The sequence below is a fragment of the Salvia miltiorrhiza genome, chromosome 2 (assembly GCF_028751815.1).
Source record: "Salvia miltiorrhiza cultivar Shanhuang (shh) chromosome 2, IMPLAD_Smil_shh, whole genome shotgun sequence".
Taxonomy (NCBI): domain Eukaryota; kingdom Viridiplantae; phylum Streptophyta; class Magnoliopsida; order Lamiales; family Lamiaceae; genus Salvia; species Salvia miltiorrhiza.
Genome location: NC_080388.1, coordinates 61,733,287 through 61,760,437, shown reverse-complemented (window position 1 = coordinate 61,760,437; position 27,151 = coordinate 61,733,287). Strand labels below are relative to the sequence as shown.

At 35.4% G+C, this 27,151-nt stretch overlaps 3 protein-coding genes across 4 annotated transcripts; 2 read left to right on the top strand and 1 right to left on the bottom strand.

The window, feature by feature from the left end:
* Positions 1–11,495: 11,495 nt before the first annotated feature.
* On the top strand, positions 11,496–13,478 carry LOC131010897 (uncharacterized). The gene has a single exon (XM_057938600.1). The coding sequence runs from the start codon at positions 12,133–12,135 to the stop codon at positions 13,168–13,170; it is 1,038 nt and encodes a 345-aa protein (XP_057794583.1). The 5' UTR covers positions 11,496–12,132; the 3' UTR covers positions 13,171–13,478.
* A 2,302-nt stretch (positions 13,479–15,780) lies between these two features.
* Positions 15,781–20,513, top strand: LOC131010869 (uncharacterized). The gene is made up of 9 exons (XM_057938557.1): positions 15,781–16,057; positions 16,804–17,517; positions 17,597–17,728; positions 17,812–18,258; positions 18,360–18,440; positions 19,037–19,341; positions 19,421–19,601; positions 19,680–19,850; positions 19,948–20,513. The coding sequence occupies exons 1-9, from the start codon at positions 15,989–15,991 to the stop codon at positions 20,359–20,361; spliced, it is 2,514 nt and encodes an 837-aa protein (XP_057794540.1). The 5' UTR covers positions 15,781–15,988; the 3' UTR covers positions 20,362–20,513.
* A 388-nt stretch (positions 20,514–20,901) lies between these two features.
* On the bottom strand, positions 20,902–24,454 carry LOC131010868 (uncharacterized). Of its 2 annotated transcripts, none has more exons than XM_057938556.1 (2): positions 21,528–23,728; positions 20,902–21,460 (listed from the first exon to the last, which is right to left on the bottom strand). In XM_057938556.1, exons 1-2 carry the CDS (start codon positions 23,699–23,701, stop codon positions 21,055–21,057), a joined length of 2,580 nt encoding a protein of 859 aa, XP_057794539.1. In that variant the 5' UTR covers positions 23,702–23,728; the 3' UTR covers positions 20,902–21,054. The 2 variants fall into 2 exon arrangements, 1 of the variants encoding a protein (XP_057794539.1); XR_009096690.1 differs by lacking the exon at positions 21,528–23,728 and adding an exon at positions 24,125–24,454 and having other exon boundaries at positions 21,342–21,460.
* Positions 24,455–27,151: the final 2,697 nt, after the last annotated feature.

Here is a 27,151-nt window from a genome sequence, read left to right as displayed (position 1 = left end):
CGTCTTAATTTGTTTTAGCATTTTTTTTTTCCTCGAATAATTTGATCCTAATGTGTTAGTCTGTTAGATTTACCATCTAGAAAAATGACGATAATTTGTCGTTTCAAAATGAGTATTAGCGGACCTTTTTTTTAAAATTGGGATGAAATAATTGAAATTCGTATTTCGGTCTCCTACTTTCACCCTTACATAAGGAAGAAATATCACTTTTTGATAAGAGCACCTCCAGCGCTGGTGTCGAGCGCTGGATCGAGGCGGGTCGAGGAGGGGGGCGCCGCACTGGAGACACGGCCTGATGCGAGGCCGTGTCGAAGCAGCGACCCGGGGCGAGCGGCGATGGTGAATCATTTTTTTAAAAAAAAATGACCGTTACTTTAATATTTTTTTTAAAAAAAATCGATTGTTGCTTTTAAATGGCTATTTTGTTTTTCTTTTTTTTTTCTTTTTTCCCTTCTATAAATACCACTCTTCCACAATATCAAATTCACCACTTTCTCAACTACAATTCTCTCTTTAAAATTTTTCCCAACAATAATTCTCTCTTCTACATTTTTAAATGGATCGTGAATTCGATGAATACCTCGAGCAACAAGGCGGTTCGAGGCTTCCAATGATGGGGTTTGCTCCATTTTCACAAGCCTCCAATGTCTTGGCTACGGAAAATCTTCCCACGCCGGCGGCGAACGCCAACGTCCAAGAAGAGCCGGAGGCGGTGAAGCCGAAAGCCAAGGGCACCCGCGCTGCATATTCTAGCGAGGAGTCCGAGCTCGTGGCAATCTTGTGGGCGGAGGCAACCCACAATCCTATTTTGGGGACCTCCCAAAAGTTGCTCCAATATTGGGGAGCAATCGCGGAGAAGTTCAACGCGCTCAATGAGTCGGGAGCGCCGTCGCGAAAGCCGGATCATCTCAAGTCCCACTTCGCCCGTGTCCAAAAGGAGACGAAATTCTTCGAGGGCTTCTACAACACTTGCAAGGAGAATTGGGGGAGTGGTATGAGAGACGATCAAATCTTCCAACAAGCCCAGACGATGTTCGAGGCGAATTTCAAGAAGCAATTCTTCTACGTCAAAGTTTGGAAAGTGCTTCGCGAATGCGAAAGATTCATGTCGCAAGCCGGGGATGTCCACTCCACAAAAAAGTCGAAGGGCTCCGATGGTGGAGCAACCACCACTTCTTCGGAGCCGAGTGTCACGATGAGACCCCAAGGCCAAAAAGCAGCAAAGCGAGACAAGGGCAAGGCGAAGAAGGGAGAAGGGTCTTCGGGAGGAGGTTCGATGTTCTCCGACGCCTTCGAGAAGGTGGCCGAAAGCATGAGGGAGCATGCTTTCAAAACGGGGGAAATCGCCGAGGTAAAAAAAAAATGCAAGCCGAAATGAAACGGGAGGAGATGGATATGAAGCTCTTGAACAAGGACACGACGGGTATGACGGAGGCACAATTGGCCTTGCACAACCACCTAGTCCAAGAAGTGCTCAAGCGTCGAGGGCTTATTTAAATTATTCAATTATTGTTATTTTTAATTTTATTATCGTATTTTAATTATGTTTTTAATTTTATTTTAATTATTGTAATGTTTAATTTTATTTTCAATGAAATTGGGAATTTAAAAATAAAAGTGTAGAAATATGAATTTTGTGAAAATGGAGATCTAAGACACCCTTTAAGACACGATGCATTGGAGAGGGGTGTGTCTTAGGTGGGGACCACCATCTAAGACACCCCCTAAGACACACCCCACTGGAGAACGACTCTCCATCTATACCCACGTAACTTGGGAATTGACACTGTGGCAGCCGGAATAGATGAGGCGGCAGCCGGAATTGACACCTAAACATAACTTTTACATGTGGTAAAAAAATTTTAAAAAAAAAAGAAGAAAAAAATTTCCAACTCATCATCTTCCCAACCTAATTCACCTCTCCTCCCTTCCCCTCACCCGCCAGTGCCGCCCACCGCCACCACACGCCGGCGCTGGCCACCCCTCCCCCATCCCCAGACCCATCGACCCTCCCCCATCCCCAGACCCATCGACCGCTCCCCCAAATCCCCAGATCCCGTCTGCCCCTCCCCAATCCCCAACTCGCCGCCGCCCATGCCGCCACCATCGCCCGCACCACCCCATACCGTTCTCACCACATTCGCAAGCTCAGATGGCGCACAAAGGGCAACAATTCATGCCCTAGATCCCCAATTCTCCACCAATTCGCGCTGCCCCCTGCTGCGCCACCACCACCAATTTACCGCGCTTCGCCGCTTCAGTTCTTGCCTTTCTCCTTCTCTTCGCCTATGCCCTCTTCAACTGGAACGACGCCTCCACCTCGGAGAGTCTTCTCCTCGCTTTAATTGGAAGAATTGGAACTGGTGAGGTGTGCAGGGAGAGAGGGAAAGTCAGGTGAGAGGGGAAGGGGTCGGCGGTTAGCAGGGGGTGGCGGGTACCGACCTGTTGGTGGTGTTGGCAATAGTGGTGGTGGCGCAGCAGGGGCGGCGCGAATTGGTGGTGAACTGGGGATCTAAGACACGAATTGGAGAGACCAGAGAGAGAGGGAGTCGATCTGGAGAGTTTCAGGCGCCGGTGGTGGTGGTACGGGCGTCGTCGCCGGCGGCGGCGGCGGGTTGAGGGATGGGGTAGGGAATTAGGGTTTGGAAGTATGAAAGATTGGGAAAGATGGTGATGATATGTATTTTTTTTTAAGTTTTTTTCCATATGTAACAAATGTGCTTAGGTGTCAATTTTCGGCTGCCACCTCATCCATTCCGGCTGCCACAGTGTCAATTCCGGCGTCGGCATGAGAAAAAACCGATCACCGGACAAATTCGAGATAAAAACGAAAGGTTAGGTATTTAAAAGTAGAAAAATAAAAAAGGTGCAAAAACCAATTCGGTGTAAACGTTAGGAATTTACAGGCAATTACCCCAAAAATAAAATGATGGGGATCAATTTTAAGCACCCACTTGAGCTCTCTACTACGGATGCTCTTATACTACCACAATACATACAAAGTTACAAACTATATTATCATTAAACAATGAGGCACTCTCCCGTGCAACCGGTTGCACCGTGCAACTGGTTTCTGAATGACACTACTTCAACATACAAATGACACTTGAAGACGGAAAAGTTTAAGTATTATTTTCTGAATGAAGTAGTGTCATTCTGCAAACTAGTTGCACGATGCAACCGATTGTACATGAGTATTTGTGTTAAACAATATGCCTCTAAATAATGTAGCGGGTGTAAATGGTGATTTTGAGCTCAATTATTGTTAAAACTAAATGAATATTTATTAAGTTTCCAAAAATATGAATTAGCACCTGACTTACATTTATAACCATATATATACATATATATAAGAAGCTACAAGGAATAATAATTGAATACACGCTAAAAAGAAAGAAAGAGCATCAAATATGTACGTACTCTACTTTCCAATATTCGAATACTCATTAAGATCTTGAAATTAACATGACCGCGGCGGAAAAGGTGGAGAAGGGCGGTGCTATACACGCCAACGGCGGCGGCGGTGGTACCAACCATCTAATTGCAATTTGTCCTTATTAACCTACCTTTAATCGTTTTTAACCTATTAAACTCAAGCAAATGTAATTACCCTAAACACCTATACTTTATTCCCTTAATTATCCTCCCCCATTGTTTAATTAATTAAATTATAGCCCACTGTTTTTTTTTAAAAAAATTAGAGTTATTAGAGATATCTAAATATAATCAAATAAGCATATCGTATGCAGGCGGGACCTCTACACGGAATGAGATTCAGTGTACCACACTTTATGTCCCACTTTGTGTCCCACTTTCAATTGTATTTATTTTCTTATATATTTTTTCTTCAATTTCAACTTTATATGCTTCAGTTTAATTTTGTGATTATTAACTAGGGTTTATTTCATCAATCCAGGGTATATAATTATTTTTTATCATTTAATTTCACTTTTATTAGTTAATAATAGGTTGATAATTTCAAAGTCATGGTATATACTTTTTTAAAAAAATTAATTTTTTAAAATAAAAATTAAATATAATTCATAGTATCATAATAAATTTTATTTTTATAAAAAATATTTTAAAAATAATAGATATAAGAATGAGACACAGTGACACACATAAAATTGTGAGACACTGGATCTCATCCCTCTACACCACTCACATGTGAAAAAATAATCGCGTGCAGATGGAACCACGACCCATACAAAGGTGGTAACACTACCCGCACATTAGTGAAAAAACTACGTCGCGCATGTGGGATTGAACCCAAGACCTCCCATAAATCGCGCGCAGACGGGATTGAATCAAAGACCTCCCATAAATCGCGCGCAGTTGGAATTGAACCCAAGACTTCTAATAAAGAAGAGTTTTTTAGTGTCTCAACTTTGCCACTGTTTCGTTTACACTCCTATCAATTAATGAACACATAGTGTATTCCGAATATGTTCATGAGTTAAACTTAAATTAAATTACATAGGATTATTAACATCGTAAGAGTTAATTTATTAAATCTATAAATATCCAATTTTTATACAGGTTTTTTTCTTTAGGGTTAATAGCCAAAATATACACGAACTATCACCAAATTTGCAAATTGCACATGACCTTCAAAAATAGCCTCAGAATACATCACCTTTTAATTTTGTTGTAATTTGCACATACGTTGACCATCACCTTAAATGTAGTTGACGTGGCAGCCGGAAATTGTAGACGTGGACTAACCGGCGGGCATGTAAAACGACGTCGTTTTGTCAAACTTTTTAAATTAAATAAAAAATAAAAAAATTCAAAAAAAAAGAAAGAGGGGAAACCGTCGGCGCGGCGGTCGGCGACACCCGGCTGCCGCAGCCCACCTCGCCATAATTTCAAGAAATTCAATTCCATTCTCTCATAATATCATCACCAATTCAGCCATAATTTCCCAATTATATGCAGATCTATAGCAGCGAGTGCCAAACTTGGAGGAGGTGTGGTTTCCACCCACCAGTAATACGATTGACATTTGGAACCCTAATCAGACCCTTCTCGGAACCCCTTTCGCCGCCGGCAGCAACCAATTCAGACCCATCTTGAGCTGAATTTGCAGCTTAATTCATGGTTGAGATTGAATTTACATGGTAATAAATGAAGAAGCGGACGCAACTTCCGCAGTTCGTCATTTCATCTCACAAAAAACAACTGTCACTGGCGCCGCCGCACACCTCAGCTCTCTATCCACCCGTGACCACACAGCGCGGCTCCCGAGCCCTAAATCTGCGGTTTGCCACCGCCGTGGTCCACCCAACGGCGAGAAGAACCATCGCCACCTTTGAACCTCAGATCCCCAAATTCGAACCGAACAACCATTGCTCTCACCACTGCTTTGACCCTTCTCTCAACGAAGCCAGATTTCAAACGGCGCCGAGACGACGAAACAGCGGCGGTGACTTCACCGGAGTAGGTGACGACGTGAACAGGGGAAGGGAGGAAGAGAGAGAGACCGATGAGAGGGAGCGAGAGAGAAATACTGAAGTTGACCATAAGCATAGAGAGAAAGACGTCCAAAATGACGTCGTTTTGGACGCGTGTATTGACAATGTGTAAAAAAATGCCACGCAATATGCCATGTAATGTCCACGTAATCACCGGTCAAACTTATTTCTCGCCGAAAATTTCACCGTGTGCAAATTACAACAAAATTAAAAGGTGATGTATTCTGAGGCTATTTTTGAAGGTCATGTGCAATTTGCAAATTTGGTGATAGTTTGTGTATTTTTTGGCTATTAACCCTTTTCTTTATCAATAATTTATTTTGTGTATTTTGAAGAATATATATTCATTTCATCTCAAGCACAACCACAGCTTCAGGCTTCTTATTTTTGGTCTTCAAACTTCAATATCTTTATAAATAAATAAGGGACTTACTGCATTCAATACTAATCTATCAAAAGCAAAGTGTCATTGTTTAATATCAGTGTTGTTGAGCTTATTGTTTCAACATTCTAATTTATCTTGAATGGAAGACTTGTGAATCATAGTGCTTGATAGCTTGATAGAATAATTGAGTGGACATTCTTCAGTTCAATTTAACTTAATAAAAGTCTAGTTGTTGCTAATATTTCTATAGGTTAGAAGGGATTGTATCTCATATACTTCAGTAAGAGTGGTGAAAGCGGTCCATCCAAAACGAATTATTAAACATAAAATAATACTTCTTCCGTCCCATAAAAGTGTGCCCTTATTTCTATTTTAGGACGTTCGACAAGAGTGTGCATTTGCCATTTTTGGACACTACTCCACCACTAACTTCTTATTTCTTACTCTTATTTTATAATAATGCGAATCACTTTTTCAACTCCCAATACATTTATCCAACATTTTATTAAAACTCGTGGCACAAAAAGTGATGCACACACTTGTGGGACGTAGGGACCAGATAATAAGATGTTAAATGAAACTCTAATCTTTCTTTAACACGACTGACCTGAACAGACAGGGCTTTTTCGACATCTCTTAGCCATGAAATTATGACACCTTTTTATTAAAGGCGAGAATACACAATGAAATTTGAATATTTGAATGGGATGGTGATTTTGAATAACTAAAGATATAATATGCAATGAATGAAGGGAAATTTTATCTTTGTATTGATTTTGGCAGAATTTCTGCTAAGGTATTGAATGTGTGTTTACAATGATGATTCTCGTGCTCTTTATAGACTAATACAAATGAGGAATATTTTAGCTCTGAATATGCAGGGGCATTTTCATTTTTTCAGCTCTGTTCCTATTGAGGTCGAAGGGTAATTTTCATCTCTTCAGATCTTCGAACGCCACTTCGGTCAACAATGAATATTAAGCTGCCTCCATGCTTCAGGGGTTATTACGAGACCACCTACAAAAATGGTTATGGGACCACTCCTAAATGCAGTGGCGGATTCAAAAATTCATATTTGGGGGTGCGACCAATAATTACATAAATATAAATATAAAATATACTTCATCTGTCCCATAAAAATATGCATAATTTGGGACGGCACAAATTTTAAGAAATCATGTAAAGTATAGTGTGAGTGGAGAAAGGGTTCCACATTGATTGTGATGTTTAGTGGGAGAATTATTTTTTCGGTTCGAACCATGAACTTTTAATTTTTTATTTTTTCCCTTATTTTCTCTTTTTTTTTTTGAATTATTTTGTGTATTGTTTATTAATGGGGTTCTTGCCTTTGTCATTACGACGAAAACTAGAAGAAGCCATTTAAGAAAATAAAAGAAATAAGATAATAGAAGAAAATTGGAAGAAATTGAGATAGCACAAGTGATCAACTACAAGAGTAGTAAAGAAGATTATAGGGAGTAGAGAGAGCAGAGAGATACGTTTAAAAAATGGTGTGGAATAATTGGGTATTTATAGGGGAAGATAGAGGTGAAATGGGGGGAAATTTTAAAATTTGAAATTTAAAAAATGGAATAAATGAGAATGTCAGCCTGTTTAGACGGTTTGCCTAGGAAGAAGTGTCAGTTCACGGTTCGAACCGTTGAACCGACGGTTTGACACGGTTTCGAGTAGATTTCGGTTCGAATCGCACAGTTACGGATCGTGGAACCGACGATTGTCAATTTCTCAAACCGTAATCAGACCGCCCCGACATGGTTATTGAAACTGTTGACCATGGTTCCGGTTCGAATGGCCACCTCTAATTATAAGCCAGAAAAATTTGTCCTACATTTGCCAAATTGACAAAATTACGAGCCTGAAAAAAGATAAGAAACGAGAGTGAATTTTTTTATAACTTTTTATCTAAGAATAAAATATAATTTTTATTTCAAATCAAATATTTACATAAAATATATCAAATTAAAGCTCTTATCATGATCTTTAATTTGATATGCATATTAAATATTTTATAATTAGTCCAATTTCATAATTTTAGAAAGAAATAAAAGAAAAAAATACAAAGATAAAAAAGAAATTGTCACATAATTTTGAAATCAATTTGAATTAATTTCAAAATGAAATCTTGACTTTTAAATATAGTATAGATTTTTATCTAAGTGATCAAAGTGGGTGTTTTGACCCCTGCTCAATGTGTGTGTGTGTGTAGAGAGAGAGAGGGAGAGATTCAAGAAAGAACCACTAAATAAAAGAAGAACAGATAACCATTTTCAGTCATTCGATCATCAAGATCTACGATAGATGCATCATCTTGTTGAATGAATGCAGATCATAGGTTCGAATTCTGAAGGGAGCAATTTTTTTATTTTATTTTTTTGAGTGCATTAATTTTAACAGCGAATGCATTAATTTTTACAGTGGATGCATTAGATTTGATGGTTCTCACATTCTTACAAATAATGTAGTTCTCTCTAGAACCACACCATATATACATATATATAACCTTTCTCCATATATATACTCTCTATGTCCCGTTACAAATGTCTCACTTTCCATAATGGGATGTCCCATTATAAATTAATGTCACATTCCTTTTTTGGCAATATATTCTATCTTTATAATTAACATTTAAACAATTTACATCAACTCACTTTATCTACTTTCTACACATTTCTTAATCTCTGTTAATGAGACATTTGTCATGAGACGGATGGAGTAACTTTTTTTCCTCTACTATTTTTTTTCTTGTGTGTGGAGCTAAGAACTTGAACAAAGTATTTTATCTATTTAATTTGGTCAGTATTTGAGATTTAAAAGTTATTTAAAAATTTGTTAATTTTGCATTATGCGCAATTGCATACACATATATAATTGACTCTTAATAATAAAAGTAATGCACATTTTAGACAAGTTGCTAGTTAAGATGCTACCACCACATGACAAAAATATAGTTTCTTTTTTCTTTTTCTTTTCTAAATTTACATTTTATAAAATTATTTAAAATTGTTTTTTCTATCATATTTATATGAAAATAGTAGGAAATATATTTAAGAGAGATAAAGAACTTTAAAATGTGAACATTTTTTTTTTAAAGTATAAATAAATGTCAAGAGTGGGATTTGAACCCAAAAATAAAAAAATAATATAATTTATTTAAAATGTGAACATAATATATTGAGGAAGACAATAAAATATGAGAACCCAAAGCTTTTTTAGAACTTTAAAATGTGAACATAATATATTGGGGAAGACAATCAAATATGAGAGTTCAAAGTTTTTTTAGGTCCGTAACTTTGACTGTTTTACAAATGTGGAACAATTTTTTTAGATTTACAATTATAAGATAAATTGTTTTTCCAATGAGGTCTTGCTCTAGTGGCAAAACTGAGCCACCAAAAGACTCCCTTTTGTAAGATGTCTTGGGTTCAATCCCGTCTGTGTGTGGTGATGTTTTCTCACTTTACTGCGTGTATCACTACAGGAAAATGCGGCTCTAACGACCGAAATTTCGGTCGTTAAAACCCAAAAATCGGTCGTTAATATTTTTAACGACCGTTTTTTTCGGTCGTTGTTTGCATCGTCGCCCGAGTTTTAACGACCGTTTTTTCGATCGTTAAATTTAACGACCGATTTTTTATTTTTAACGACCGAAATTTCGGTCGTTAAAAAGAGAAATAAAAAATAAAAAAAAATTATATTTTTTAAATAACGACCGAAATTTTATTTTTAACGACCGAAAATTCGGTCGTTAAAAATTAATTAAAAAAATAATTTTTTTTTCGAAATATATATATATATATATATATATATATATTTATCTTTGTATCCCACAAGTATTTTTAGTGTATTTCTAATGTATTTTGACCTTAATTGCATACCATTTGACGAACTTCCCAGTAGGTCACCCATCTTACTTGTGCTCTAAGTCAAGCATGCTTAAACTTGAAGTTCCTTTCGAGTAGTCACCAGTACAGAACACTCGTATTATTGATATATATAGTACCAATTAATTTATTTAAACTCTAATTCAATATAAAATATCATTAATCATTCATAACCTTATAATATGTCGAGATAATAACTAAGATTTGTGGTGCCGGCGAAACATTGACGGTAAATATACGATCGAATTTAAAATAATAAAAAATAAATATTATTGTAATTAAAAAAAGAAAAGAAAATATGAGTATGAAAAATAACAAGCAAATATACAACAAAATCAATATTAAATCAAATAATCAATATTAATAAAATTAATATTTCTAAAATAATTTTATTATTTAAAAATATTAAAATTATTAATATTTTGAAAATAATGAATCTAATAATTTAGTAAATCTAATAAGTCTAATAATTTATTATAATAAATCCAATAAATCTAATAATTTATTATTATTTGTAAATAATATCACATTTTTTATTAATAATAAATATTATCTATTTTTTTAGAATAATATTATGAAAATAACAATCATTTTTAAAATATTCTCTATAATTTGAAAATAATAATTAAATAGAAAATTAATAAAAAATAATTAAATATTTATATTAATAATATTTAAATAAAAACGAAATTTAAAAAGAAAAATAATCAAAAATATTAAATATTAATAATCAAAAAATAAAAATAAAAACGAAATTTAAAAATTTTAAAAATTGAAAAAATAATATTAACGACCGATTATTCGGTCGTTAATAAATAAAAGAAATAATAAAAAAATTTAAATAAATAAAAAAATAAAAATAAATAAAAATAATTTTAACGACCAAAAAATTCGGTCTTTAAAAAAATAATTAATAAAAATATTTTTTTTATTTAAAAAAAATTAAAAAAATAAAAAAAATAATATTAACGACCGAATAATTCGGTCGTTAAAATTTAATTTTTTTGAAAAAAAAATTAATTTTTTTGAAAATAAAAATAAAAAATATATATTAACGACCGAATTTTCGGTCGTTAAAATTAAAAAAAAAATAAAATATAAAAAAATAATTTTTACGACCGAATTTTCGGTCGTTAATAAAAATAAAATATTAAAATATTAAAAAAAATAATTAGCGACCGAATTGTCGGTCGTTAAAAAATAAAAAAAATAAAAAATAAAATCGGTCGTAAATCGGTCGTTAAGGCCGCAAAATTAACGATCGAAATTTTCGGTCGTTAATTTCGATCGTTAAACGCGTGTTTTTTTGTAGTGTATGTTGCATAATTGATTATATTCAGATACCTCTTGTAATTTCAAAAAAAATATATGATAAGATAAATTGTTTTTTCGGGCTCAATTTGTCATGCTTATGCTGAATTTTTGAAAGATTGTCTTATAATTACAAGCCCGAAAATTTTATCATTTACTCCTATTTATAAAATGACCAAAGTGACGGGCTTAAAAAAGACTTTAGACTCATAATAATAAAATATTAACGATAACTTAATTAATTTAAACATAAAATATTTATATTTATAAAAGTGGATATTTTTTATATATATTTAATGGATACATGCATTTTAAATTTTCACCTTTTTTCTATCAAGGTAAACTATCAATAATTTTATTTTTCTGATTAAATTTGTTAAACCTTTTCTTCTACTAACTCTCTGTCCTCTCTCTCTCTATCCTTTTCCTTCATTTCACACTCAACATCAAACTGGCCAACCATTTTTCTCTCACTTTCAGTGTGTGTGTGTGTGTGTGTGTGTTTGAGTTTGACCCGTCGCCACCTACCGGCAGCTTCCTTCCTCTGCTCCAATGGCGGACCCACCACCCCCACAATTTTCTCTGTCTCTTTTCATTTAATGGCGTAAAAAAAATGCAAGCTTTTTAACTGCCTTTGTTTGAGAGCCACCACTTATTTAATCTTTCTTCTTCTCTTCTTTCACCCTTTTTTTTGCACCTTCCAAAACCCTACTCATTTTCGCAATGATCAGTCTCTCTCTCTATCCTCTAAGCCAAGTGATGAAAGAGAGAGAGAGGGAGGAAGCAGAACTCATTGATAGATAGATATATGTGTGCGAATTGTGATATATGCTTTCTTTTTTGAAGCTCTTTTTTTGTCTGATTTGGAGGAGATGATATGATCTTACCTTTTTCATGCAGTTTTTCATGCTCTTGTTCAGATTCTCTCTTTTTTCCCTCTCCAGCTTTTGCAACCATCACTTTCTGTTTGCTGCTAGTTTACCAACTCCATCAATAACACCATCTTTAAGACTTTAAACACCTCTCTCTCTCTCTCTCTCCCTCTCTAGAAATTAAGGTCATGGATTCCGGCAATAGTGGGAGTATGCAGTCCTCCAGCGGCGGCGACGATCAGGAATTTGATTCGAGCTCCTCTTTCCTGAACCCCCCTCACCATTTCGGCTCAATCTCCGCCGCCGCCGCCGCCGCGGCGCCGCAGTTTCTCTCTCATCAAAACCCCAATTTCTTCGACCCTAATCCCTCACAGAATCTCGATCACGGTGGCGGATACGCCAACGACAGCGATCTGATTTGGTCGAGGGGATTGAGATCCGACAATCACGCCTTCTCCAACCTAGGAAACTCGCCGCTGCCGTCGCGACCTCAGCAGATTCCGGCGGCTCCGCCGCCGCAGCAGCAGGCTAGCGCGGCGAGGAACCCTAAGAAGCGGACGCGGGCGTCGCGGCGAGCACCGACCACCGTGCTCACCACGGACACCACCAACTTCCGGCAAATGGTGCAGGAGTTCACCGGCATCCCCGCCGCCCCGTTCTCCGGCAGCTCCCCCTACTCGCGGCGACTCGATCTGTTCTCCGCCGCCTCCGCCCTGAGGTCCGCCGCGCATCTAGACGGCCTCGGCCCGCTGTACCCGCTCCGCCCCGCCGCACACAAGATCATGTCCCCGTTCTCCTCCTCCTCTGCCGTGCCACCGCCCCTGCTCAACTCCACCATGATCGACGCCATAGTTCCGACGACGACGATCACCAACACCAACAGCGCGTCGACATCGAACATCGATCCGAACAATTTTCAGCTGTACCAGCACGGCATTAATAATCAGCAGATGAATTTCTCGAATTTGAGCGGTTTCCTGAGTCGCGACGGCGGCGCCTCTGCCGCGGCGCAATTGAGGGGCGACGACGATCTGAGCCGGTGGAAAAGCGGGGAAACAGTAAGAAATAATGATGATTTGGCGGAATTTGACGGCAACAACAAGAATATCAACAGCGGTGAATCGCATAATTACAATTTGAATGTTGCAGAAAAAGGAATGGAAAATGCTGCTGCTTCTTCCACTGCTGAAGGTACGGTTGCTTCATGGATTTGTCCTTCCGATTAATTAATTAACTCTTTTTTTCTTTATTTCTTTCTTTTTTAGATTAAGTTGAAGTAATTATGGATTAGTGGATTAATTTCACTTAATTATATGATATTTGTATACATGAATTTTTTTGGTTTTAGTTTTATTTTATCACACTGTTTTTTCTTTTTCTTTCTCCCTGTTGAAGGATTATCACTCTTTTTCGCGATTTTCGGGACATTTTTTTCTTCTTTTATTTGAATTTCCATTGAATTTTATGATAATTGTAGTACTGTGATGCGGCTGCTGCTACTGTTGTTGTAAATATCTGAAGTTCCAATTGTTTATTTCTTTTTTGCGCCAATTAATGTTTGGGTTATTGATAATATATTATGAAGAAAGTGAAATACTCCTATGAGATTAGAACACCAGAAGATGACAAAACGTGGTGTTTTGGAGCTCAAATTTTTCAAAAAAATAAAAATAAATCTATAAGATTGTTTGAAATCTTATTGATTCCTCCCACCCACCCCCATTTGGGAGAAAAGGATAAATTGGAGAATATACATAAAATAATGTTGATTGTATTAGCTCATGTCATGACACGCCCAAATTCTGTGTATTCGGACAGCGACGAAAATAATATTGAAAAGTCATTTTGAGATATTATAAATTTATATAATTACAAATTGTTATCCAATGCAGCTAATTATTAGTATTATTAAAAGAATACGAACTGGAAATAATAGAGTTGTTATTACTGGAAAATTGCGCAGAAGATCTATTCATACTGTACAACTTCTTTCCATAAAAAGATTTGGAAAGGGGACTTTTGTTTTTGGGTTTTATTTTTTGCCCTTTTGATTAAGTGAAAAATCTGTATCCGTGTGTTGCTACTTTAAGGTACCTTAACTAAGTTGGATTTTTTTGTAATAAATTGCAAAACTATGTTAAGAAAGATCTTGCATGTGCGACGGACTCCATCTTCAATAAATCAATATTTTTAGGATTATTAATTAGTGTTTAAATACAACAATTTTGAGATAGTTTTGTACATGAATTTTAAAAGGTGTAAAAAAATATACATGAATTTTAATGTTGTAGAAATTTTGCCACAAATTCAATTTTTGCTCAAAATTAAAGCTGACGTGGCAAGTCAAAATATCAACGTGTATTCATCAAACTTTTTAAAAAATATCATCGTATAGGACATCTCTAAAAAATATCCTATAAGACATCTTTAAATCTGTAAATCGTAAGATTTTTATAGAGTTCGAATATCTAATATTTGAATTTGTGATAAAATTGCTATACAATATTAAAATTCATTTATTTTTTTTACACCTTTCAAAATTCATGCGCAAAATCAAACTATCCAAAATTAGTGTATTAGGCGTCAATAACCCATATTTTTATTGGGTATTGTATGTTGTATGATGTGTTCATTTTTTTTAAGCATTTGGCGGTTATTTAAAATTAGTCTTTTACAATTTTTAAAAAAAGTCTTCAACATTGGACGATTTCGCAATTGCAAAATAAACTTTATTGTAGAGGTAAAAGACAAACTTTCAAATCTTTAAACGTCAATTATGTTTTCAATAAAAAAATCAACAAAATAAAGCAGAATTTAATGAATTTTACGTCGTTTGGAGTGATCTCACAAAAGATAGAGAAATATGTATACATTTCATATAATGATGTAGTCATGACGAATGTGAGAAAGTTCTCATATTTTTGTTTCATTATATATTTCATGATAAATTGATAATGTATATATATGGCGAATATAAATTAGATATGGATTTCAATGAGAAGATTGGCCAATGACTGAGCATGTTAAATATTTAAGGGTGTGCATGCATATATTTAAGACGTGTCGAGTTGGTGTCGATTGATGATGTTATTTTATGTTTATATTGTGCTACTAAAATTACCAAGAAATTCCATACTTGATTAACATACATCATTCTCTAGACATATTAGTTTGATTACTCGAAGATAGATTATATGTATTTTACCAAATAAAAGAGTCAAATATGTTCCCAAAAAAGAATATCAAATATTATAGGAAGCTAAGAGTGATGCTTTAATTTCGGAAGAATATTATAATAAGCTCGTGTATTAATTTCTAATTTTCTACAATGTCCTAATCATATAGAACTATTTTGATGTATTTCTAATTGTTTTAATTAACTAGAATTTTTTTATAATCCTATATATGAGTAACATGAATTAACATATTATTTCGTTTTCGAAAAGAAAATAAACAGTATTATTGAATTATGATTTTTGAGTGCTTTTCAAAATGTAAACACTTTAATTTATACGTGCCCAACATAAAACCTCGAAATATCAAATTAATATATTGGTTTTAATTATTTTTGCTAAATGAGTCGAAATATCAAATAAATAAAATAAGTTAATAATACATATTATAAAGAGGCAAAATTGGATATACCCATTTTGGAAGACAAAACATAAAATGTACCCACCTTTTTTTAAACAATAAAATGTACCCATTTGAGACCATTCTACCCTTTCTATTAAAATCATAAAAATAAAAAATGTAAAAAAGGTGCTCCATTTTCATTTTTCACCAATTAGGGATTTCATTTTCACCCCCCCCCCCCCCCATTTTCACCCTCCCTTCCCGTCACCCTCCCCGCCGCATCACCCTTCCGCCGTCGTGACTCCCTCACCGACGCCGCCGCCGTCTCTCTGTCGTCATCGTCGCGCAGTGCTGGTCACCGCTGTCACCGTCGTCGTCTTCGCGCGGTGCTGCTCGCCGCCGTGACTCCCTCGCCGCCGTTGTGACTCCATCCCGCCGTCACCGCAAATCTCCAGTTCAAGCTACCAAATGTCGTCAGATGAACATTTAACGGAGAACAACGATTCAGACAACGATCCCGACAATCCAATTCAAGAGGTATGTTTGCTTCCAAATTTCAGATTTTGTGTGCTTGTTATGCCCGATTTTGGGGAAGCACGTTTCCAAATTTCAGATTTTGAATGCTCGTTTGAAATGGTCGATTTCTGGTTTATGTGGATGATTGCTCGATTTATTGTTTATATGGATGATTGCTCGATTTCTTATGTCTTTTTTTGTGTCGATTTTCTGAAAATGTACCCATTACCCTAGTGTTTGAAATTGCTCAGAATGCTCGACATGCTCGATGCGAATCAAGCGAGCATTTGTGTTTAAATTTTGTGTAGTTGAATGCTCAGTTTTTTGGATCTCTGATTTTGTGTTTATTGATTCATGTTGTGAATGAAATTATTCCTGATGTCTGTTTTGGTGTCGCTTTTTCTGAAATTTTGCCTATTACCGTAGTGTTTGAAATTGAAATTGCTCGGAATGCTCGACATGCTCGATGCGGAACAATCGAGCAATTGTATATTATGCACTAATGCTCGACTACTAATTTTCGAGCATGTCGAGTAATGCGAGCATTTGAACATTTTGCACTAATGCTCGACTGCTTTGTTTCGAGCATGTCGAGTAATGCGATCATTTCTACATTTTTGCACTAATGGTCGGCTACTCTATTTCGAGCATGTCGAGCAATGCGAGCACAGTCTACATTTTGCATGTGAATACTTGTCTTGATTCCAATTGATTTTTGTATGTCAACACTTGTCTTCATTCTAATTTACTTTTGCTGTTGTGGACAGGGAGGATGGAAGTGGAAGAGACCTCTAATGAGAGGTGTTTCTTGTACAATAGTGACATACACGAAGGATTCAACCATTATGAATGGTATCCGTAGAGTTCTATCAGAAGAGGGAGAAGTCGCACTTAAGCAATTTGAGAAAAGCTGCTTTGGAAGATTTTTAAAGCTACCGGATTCAATTAACAAATGCAATCAAGCCATTCATCACGTCATATCACATCAAATAATATTTGGTGAGGAAGCAGATAAAACGGCGCTGTGGTTTAGGATAAACAACCAAAATTTGAGGTTCAGTCGTTTTGAGTATGCTTTAGTGACGGGACTCCAATTTGGAGAAAGTGCTTTTAATCCCTATGTTGAGCATGAAATACATGAACACTCATTATATCATAGGGAGTTAGATGGAAGGCCAACTACTCCTACAGAGTTGCTTAAGAAATTCTTAGAAGGTCATTTGGGTGATTATGCTGAAGATTATGTGAAAGCAGCGAAGATATTGTTTGCTTACTACATAGTGCTTGGCGATGATGGTAGGAGAGCAATAAAAGATTGGGTATGGGCTTTGATAGAGGATACAGAAGCTTGGAATTCATTTCCATGGGGAAGCTACTCATTTCAAAGGCTAATTTTCTACATAGACGGTGTGCAACAGACACCCACTAAAGATTGTGTGCGCGAGCAATATCACCTATATGGAGCAGCGTCATCATTTCTGGTATTATATGAACTCACAAAATATTTGAATGTAGTTTTTATTTAATTTTTTTTTACTTCTTATAATGAAATATTACTAGGCTTGGATTTATTGTGCAATCCTAGAACTGGGGAAGAACTGTGGAGGTATAGCTTCAAAATCACGAATTCCTCGCATGTTGCGATTTCTATATTCGAGGACAGTGATAGATGTTGACAGCATCACGGGCACTGTAAGTTGTTAAGGTTTTTATGTTTGTGAATCTTTTTTGTTATCATGTTCAAGCTTTCATTTTTTTAAAAAAAAATGAAACAGGTATATCCGATATTAGAACCCACAGATGAAGAAAAGAATAAAAAGAGTTGGAAATCAGTTGAATCAGAAGGAACTCCCTTCAAGTTGAAGTACATGGAATGTAGGGGGATGCCGAAGAAATCCAAAAAGGAAGTTGTATCAAAGAAGCCAGTAAAATCACAGAAGACAGCTGCAGATTGTAATCCTAGGAGTTCTAATGAGTTAGTGAATCCTCGCGTGGAGGAAACTCGTCGACAAGCTGGTCTAGAAGATCCTACATACAGTTTTACATATTCCCAACGTCAAGCATTTGTTGAAGAGATAGGGGAATATGTAGTACAAAAGCTGATGGGTCAACAATTTGCTCAACAAATAGGGGATTACACTGTGCGACAAGTAATGAGTCAGCTTCCTCAGTATATGGATTTCATGAGGCATATTGCTTCCATTAACAATCCAGAGGTCCAGGTTAGTGCATCCATCGGCATTGTTTCTTTGTAAGAATTATGTATTATGTATTAAGCTTTGTTTGATATTTTGTTTTCTTTTTTGATCTTGTCTGTTGATAGATGGGTGACAAGTCAAATGCTAGAGAAGTAAGGGAAAATGTTGGAGTATCTGCGGGCCATGGTCCTGATGCATTGGTACAGGTATTGCTTTATGTGATGAGTATCTGCGGGCCACTAAGGGAAAACTCATTTTTTGGTAATTCATGTCTTTCTAGCATGTTTGTATCGAGCATGTCGAGCATAAGTGCATTTTGCACTAATGCTCGACATGCTCGACATTACATTGTCGAGCATTAGTACACTGAGCATGTCGAGCATAAGTACACTTACCATGTTGAGCATAAGTGCATTTTGCACTAATGCTCGACATGCTCGAATTTATATTGTCGAGCATGAGTACAATGAGCATGTCGAGCATGTTTGTTTCGAGAATGTCGAGCATAAGTGCATTTTGCACTAATGCTCAACATGCTCGACATTAAATTACATTGTCGAGCATGAGTACATTGAGCATGTCGAGCATAAGTGCAAAATGCACTAATGCTCGACATACTCGATATTATATTGTCGAGCATGAGTACATTTAGCATGTCGAGCATGTCTGTTTCGAGCATGTCGAGCATAAGTTCAATTTTGCTATAATATGTCGACCATATTAACAAGTCAGAATGAATGTTTGAATATTAAACTCTTGCTATAATATTATTGTTTGTTTGATATTTGGATATATTTTCTAGAGTGGGAATGAAAAGGTTGCAGGTGACAATGAAGATCAAAACTCCACTCCAACAGGGAATGCTTGGATTTCTCCTTGCCCAATGCCTTCTCAGCTTTCGTCAAGATGGGGTACTCAGTATGAAAGTTATCCTTACTTTGCTCCTGCTCAGTTCACCCAAGGTGATGCTAGCCAGAGTTCAATTCCCTCAAAAGTAGACTACAAGGAGGTTAGAAGGAGGGAGCCTTCGGCTATTTTGCGTAGTCCATTCCGCATTGATGACAAACGAGGGAATGACTTTGCAAAGTATTTGAGAACACGTGGCAAGTAAGTATATAAATATTTTTTACACTTTAAGTTAGATATATAATGCATACACATATTAATGATGAAGAATAATGTGTAGGAGAAATGTTGGTTTACAAAATGATGTGGATTCTAGCTTTTTTAAGTGTATAAAAAACAAGTCCACTTTGTTGGAAGACATCCACATCGATGCATATCTTGTTGTTCTTCATGCACAACCGGGATTAGCGAAGCTGAATAAAGTGGATGAAAGGGTCACTATCACTAGCACTGGTTTCATGGTAAGTGTAATTGATATTGTTTAATGCATTATATACAACATTTTATTCTAACAACATGTGTATTTTGAATTACAATAGGCTGCCATTACACAAGCATGGAAAAAATATCACAAGACGGACTGTAATGAGCAGCTTAATCCGGATGTGGAAGAAGTGATACCTGTTGAGGATCTATATGAGCTGTCAAAATACGTCACAGGTGACCTGCCAGGTTGGGGTAAGTACAAACCATGGTACGACTATGATGAGGTAAATATATTCTAAATTGTTATTACAAACTATTGTTTGAAATCTCTTTTATTGTTATCTATTATATTACACTAATCGTCATAATTGTTTGGTACAGTTGATTATGGTTTGCGAGCTAGAAAGTCATTGGGTGACTTGCAGTGTCAATTTCATCAAGAGTGCTATCACTATATATGATTCTACTCAGCACAAGTTGGATGATACTGACTATGCAGTTAGAAAGACATTCTTCACTCCATTGGCACGCATGCTGCCACAGATCCTCAAGTACTCTGGATTCTACGATGAAAGGAAAGAAGTAAAGCCAAAGTTGACGGAATGGCACTTTGCATACCCCGAGAGTGGTAATGTGTACAAGCAAACAGACATCAAAAGCGGTGGAGCATATGCATTGAAGTATGCTGAGATGATACTCACGAAGCAACATCTCCCGTCATTTGAGAAGAAGGATGTTGAAAAATTCCGTGTTGATGTAGCAGCCACTATTTACAAGTTTAGCACTGAGGGCTAAAGTGTAGACTAGTTTGTTTGTGGTGTTTTTGTAATGAATTTATGACTTATGAAATGTTTTTGTCGACTTTGACTCTTTTTCTCAAGGTTTATTAGACTATGAACCTTTTGGTAATGAAATCTGCTTACGTCGACGTTCATCAAACTTTGAAATTGATTTCTGAATTTTTTTATGAAAATCTTAGATCTTTGCTGTTTAATATTGTCTGTGTGCTCGGTAGCTCGACATCTTCACTAATGCTCGAATGATTTGTATCGAGCACTAATAAAATTTGAACTGACGCTCGCTTACTCGACACATGTGTAAATGTCGAGCATGTCGAGCGTTGGTTCTAATTGTATTAATGCTCGATTTAGATACATGTCGAGCATGTCGCGGCTTAGTTGAGATTACAATAAGGCTCGAAAACTCAACTAATGTCGAGCATGTCGAGCATTAGTTCTAATTGTACTGATGCTCGACTCATGTACTGCGAGCATTAAAATCTAATGTCGAGCATGACGAGCATGTCGAGCACTCTGGAACAGCAACTATACAACAAGTCACAAATCATTAGAGCAATCTAGAACAAAATGTCTTAAAATAAACTTACATCCACAGTCTTAAAAATAACACAAACAAGAGCATATCCAAACTAGAGTAGTCGTAAAAATAGCATACATCCAAAGTCTTAGACAAATTGACATAAATCATTCAAGACGTCACAGATTTTGAACATTTTCGACGATTATGCCCAACTTCACCACATATGCCACAACACTTGCGCCTACGGGACCCAACAACTTCTGACTCATTACTAGCAATGTGTTCATCTTGTGATATTGGAATGGCCTCTTTGCATTTGGAACGGTAATGACCGCTTTGGTTGCATCTCGAACAAGCTCTAGATAATCGGCTACTAGATTCGATTCTACTTGTCCGTGGACGTCCTGCCTGTGTAGGCTGAGGTGGTGTCAACACTTGTCTTGATTTCACTTCTACAGGCACAGACCACTCATCTGGATGCAAGATTGGCATCACCTCACCCGAATATATCTCACGCAATGTCTCTGTTGTGTAGTAGTTCGACACATATGAAAATAAACTCTGTTTTGATTTACTGCATTAAATGTTGGAAACATTAATACCAAATATACAAATAACAAATGGTAGACAAATAGAAGTACCTTATTGCCGCGGCAGCATGAGCGCAAGGAATCAAATCAAGATCAAATTCCCGACACAAGCAAGTGTTAGCATTCAGATCAACCACATACGTCTTTGTTCCACATGAAACCTTATATTTCATTGATGTAATTGGCTGAACATCCATGGTCCGTCCATCTTCAATGGAATTCTCTAACTTTTTTGCCGCATATTCAGTTAAAATATGGGTTCTCACCGAAGCTTTATTACGTCGCTCAACAAACCACTGTGCAATCAATGTCCGTACACATTCCAAAAGAGTGCATACTGGCAATCTACGAGCCCATCTAAGACGACCATTCAAGCATTCTGCACAATTAGAAGTAAGAAACTCATACCGTCGTACTGGACATTTACTACGGGACCACCGTATTGGATCAACATCCATCAATTTCTTAAATGCATTTTGCTTAGAAGTCAAAGCAATTTTTGACATTTGCTTATCAAAGTCCCGACTTCGGTAACATTTGGATGCTTTTTGATACATAGCAACCACATGAGCACCCCATCTTGATATGTTTTGCTGCAAATGATATGTACAAACACCATGAGGAATTCCGGGATACACGGTAGCAATAGCATTCTTGATGCTTCGGTGTTGGTCAGAAACAAACAATAAATCATCAGGGCAACCAAAAGTTCTTTTCAATTGGTTGAAAAACCAAATCCATGAACTGTCATTCTCCTTATCACCAATTCCCACAGCCAATGGAAACACCTGTTCATTTCCATCTTTTGTAGCAGCAACAAACATAATACCTCTATATTTTCCTTTCAAATGCGTGCCATCCACAACTATGACAGGACGACAAGAAGACTTAAATCCATTTACACAAGCACCAATAGCCATAAAAGCATATTGAAAACGATCAACAGAGTCAGTTTGTAATGCAACAATAGAACCGGGGTTAGATTCTTGCAACATATACAAATATGAAGGTAATAATTGAAAAGACTTATCTGTATCTCCATATATCATACTGATAGCATGATTCCTCCCAATCAGTGCCATCTGATAATCAACTACAAACCCATATTCTCTTCTCAATTGTGCTTGCATCTCCTTAGGCTTCAAAACAGCACCTTCATTCATCAATGTTGGAGCAAAAAATGCTCCTATCGTCCTTGCTGACACTGTTCTAGGACCGTGATTTCTCAAGTCAATCTGACAACTGTGCGGAGCAACCCATTTGATAACCTTCCAAACAGTCCCATGCGCTGTAGCACGTAGTAAGAATGGGCATTGTTCACTATACTTGCAAACAACTGAGAATCTACACTTATCAGATCGGTCAACAACAAATTCTACACGATTTACCAAATGATATAGCCCCAGTGCAGTCTTCAAGCTTTCTTTATCCATAAATGTAGATCCTTCTGATAGTGTATCACGGTTGAACCCTTTGGTTATTCCTAATTCCTCACAAGGAAGTGACGCTTGATATAGAGCACCGGGAATGATCCATTGTTGACCATGCCCAATCTGTCTATCCCAAATGTCATCTTCTACATCCACATCCACAAATGAGCTGCTTAAGGAAGGTACATTATGCCTATTTCTACTATCATCATCACCATCACCATCATCATCATCATCATCATCATCATCATCATCATCATCATCATCACCACCTAAACTATCCAAACTGTCAACATTCTCATTATAACCCCAATCAACACCATGTTCATCATCAACAACATTATTGGCAATGCGCTCAAAATTATTGGCAGCAACATTTTCAATTTGAACGTCATGTCTAGGCACAATAAGTTGATCCATGTTTCTTTGAGGATTTTGTAGCGTTTCAAACATTGGTTGTTTCATATTCACATTTGTGACTTGAGAGTTCAACATATTCACAAAACTAGAAGAAGGAACATTTATCTTTTGAACAACTGATACAAAGATCTTCGGCACTTGAAAAGAATCAATCACTAATTTTAAATCATCATCATCTAGTATCTTGATTCTCAAAGTTTCATCTTCCGGAGTTTTCATATATGAATATATCCAATAATCATAAATATTTGTATCTAAACAAACAATCCCTTGAATCCGACTTACTAATGTGTTGAATGTCATGCCCGATGATGGAAAACGGAGATATTCACGATGCCCCCCCCTCATACTTGTCGTTATTCCATGAACCACCATATGATACAACCATACATAATTGGCTCATCTGAAAATACGAACGAAACATAAGAAATATCAAAATGAGATTTGAATAAAAAAATGAGGGATAACATCTACTGTTGCTCGATATGCTCGGCATGCTCGCTTCTCGAACCTCGCTCGCAATGCTCGATAAGGCAAGCTTGTCGAGCAACAGTACTAAATGCTTAATGCTCGCCATGCTCGACTACATATGGTCGAGCATGTCGAGTATTTGTTCATGTCTCATGTATGCTCGACATGCTTGACTTGTCGAGCATGTCGAGTGAAGTTCGCGAATCGAGCACTATAGAACAAAAACGGGAATATTCAAAATATATCAACTGAATTGAAAATTGTTCTTCATAAACCATAAAATAGTTTTGAATAACAGTAACTCATGTATAGAAGACCTGAATATACCTTTCAAACCACCGAATTATGATCGAATTGAAGAAACCCACAATTGAAGAAGTTTTGGGGGTTTTGAAGATGAATATTTCAAAAGTGTTTTGGTTTTGTGTTTAATGTTGAAGTTGCAGCAACCAATTTTCGTTTTACTCAGCCTTCAAATGTGAAAATCGAAAATTAAAAGAAAAAGAAACATAATGGCATTAAATAAATGTGAAAAACAAAAATAAAACAAAAAGAAAAATAAGGGCATGCTAGTCTTTTCAACACTCAATTGGGTACATTTTATATGTTTATTTTGGGGTGGGTACATTTTATGTTTCCTTTTTCAAATAGGGTAAAAAAACCCATTAACCCTATTATAAACCCTTGAAAAGGGCAATGGTCAATTTTTTTTTGATAAATTAATATTATTAAATAAAAAAATTTAAAGGCTGCATCATAAAAGATTCGAACTCAAAATCTTTGACCTCATGCATTAATCTCTTAACGCCTGACCAACACAAAGCAACGGTCAATTTTAATCTAAAATAAGTTACCGTAAAAGGGAAATATGCAAACGACAGAAAGTTGTGTATAAATTAAACAAGCTTGTGATTCACACACGCCGTACATAAAGGATTAAATTAAACAAAAAGGAGTTCATCCGACAATTTGTTTTATTAAATTAATGGAACAGTGATGAGATGCCATCAACTTACTAATTAACAATGTAAAAATAATAATTAAGCGTTTATACTAACAATAAGGAGATGATTTCTCAAAAAAAAAAAAAAAAAAAACAATAAGGAGATGACTATCATATTTCAAATCAAAAGAGAAAATAATAGATTAACAATTCGATTTAATCTTTACTATATTAAAAAGGGAGTTTTCAATTTGAAATTGATTTCAAATTGATTTAGGTGTCAATTTCAAATTGATTTAGGTGGCAATTTTGTGAATAATGGAAAAATTAAAGTCAAAAGTTCAAACTCAAATTAATATTTGTAAATTTTCGCATGCACATTTAATTATGTGTAGATAACTGCCATTAACTTTTTTTTAAGAAACAACCATTAATTTTTAATATTCCATTTACATATTTCCATTAATTTTTTCATTTTTTTAAATTGTAAAATTCGATTAATTGTAAAATATTTAATATGCATATCAAATTAAAGATCACGATAACAACTTTAGTTTGATATATTTTATGTAAATATATGATTTTAAAATGTACAAATTAAATTTGTTTAAATATTAAAATTTTATAAATTTCTCTCTCCTCTCTCATCTTTTTGAAAAAAAAAATGTATTTTTAATTCTTTTCTATTAGTATTTTTTTTAGCTTATTTTTTTTTTGGCTTTTCATAATATCAAATTTTATAAATTGTAAATTCTTTTTTATTTTTTAATATCCAATTCTAATATATGTAGTTTAAAATAAATTTTATTATATTTATGAGTATGATAATTAAATTAATATTATTTTTTATATAAATATAAAAAATACAAAATATTTTTCCGCGCATTATACGGGATGCAAATGCTAGTAAATATGTATATGTGCATATTCGACTTGAAAATCAATAAAAACTAGTAACAAACGTTTTGTCGGTAAAAATCAATTTTCAATATATCTTACGATTTTAAATGATTTCAGATCAAAATCATTCAGCCAATAAAACAATATACATAAAATTTCACATCTTTTAAGAGTTGATTTATGATGGATTTGATTGAACTAGCAACCAAGTGAAGTTGACGTATGTTTTTTCAAAAGTGTTAATTATCTCAAATATAAATCGATTTTGCTCTGTTAAATTTAATTTGGGGGGCAATTGATCAATTTTGTGGTAAATGTCCATTCATTGCTAGAAGATATATACTCCTACAAATTAAATACGTGCAGTTAAAATATTGCTGAAAAATGTCTTTATTATTTCAAGTTATTGAATTGTACTTTTGCAATCGTTTAACTGCTATGCATACATAGAACAATTTTCAGGGCACAAATTTAAATAACAAATAAATATGGAGAATTGTGGCTCTCTATACGTGCACTGAAAATCAATCATTATATGTACGCACGATTTGGGTGGAAATTGATGCAAAAATGAGTGTACAATTAATTACCCCAGCTATGGTCACAAATGATGACGACATATATAGTCAATGTAAAAGAAGTTATAGAAAATAAAATAAAATAAAATCATTCGAGAAAATGTATAAAATATATTATAGGAATTATTTTGGATTAAATGCATGTAATATCATCAACTTTGATCGAAATCCAAATTTAGCATGAACTTAAAAAGTTTCAATTTATATGGGTAACTTTACTCCGTGTCTAATTTTAGCACCAATTTATCTTCCGACAGAAATTTCAGAACAACGTGACAATGACGTGTCTTCCAAATAACACGTCATAATTTGTAACTTAAAAACGTCCAATTTAAATGCATAACTTTACTTCACTATTCAATTTTAGCACCGAATATATATATATATATATATATATATATATATATATATATATGGTGCGGTTATAGTGAGAACCACAATTATCGTGAGAACATAAGAACCAGTAAAATTATTGCATCTGCTATACAAATTAATGCATCCGCTATTAAATTTAATGCATCCGAAAAAAATAATTTTTTGCTCCCTTCAGGATTCGAACCCAGCACCTGCATCCATCCACCAAGATGATGCATCCACCGTAGATCTTGATGATCGAATGGCTTAAAATGGTTCTCCGTTCTTATTTTATTAGTGGTTCTTATTTGAACCTCTCCCTATATATATATATATATATATATATATATATATATATATATATATATATGGTGCAGTTATAATGAGAACCACACTTATCGTGAGAACATAAGAACCATTAAAATCAATGCATCTGCTATATAAATTAATGCATTCGCTATTAAATTTAATGCATCCGAAAATAATAAAATTTTTGTTCCCTTCAGGATTCGAACCTAGGATCTGCATTCATTCACCAAGATGATGCATTCACCGTAGATCTTGATGATCGAATAGCTT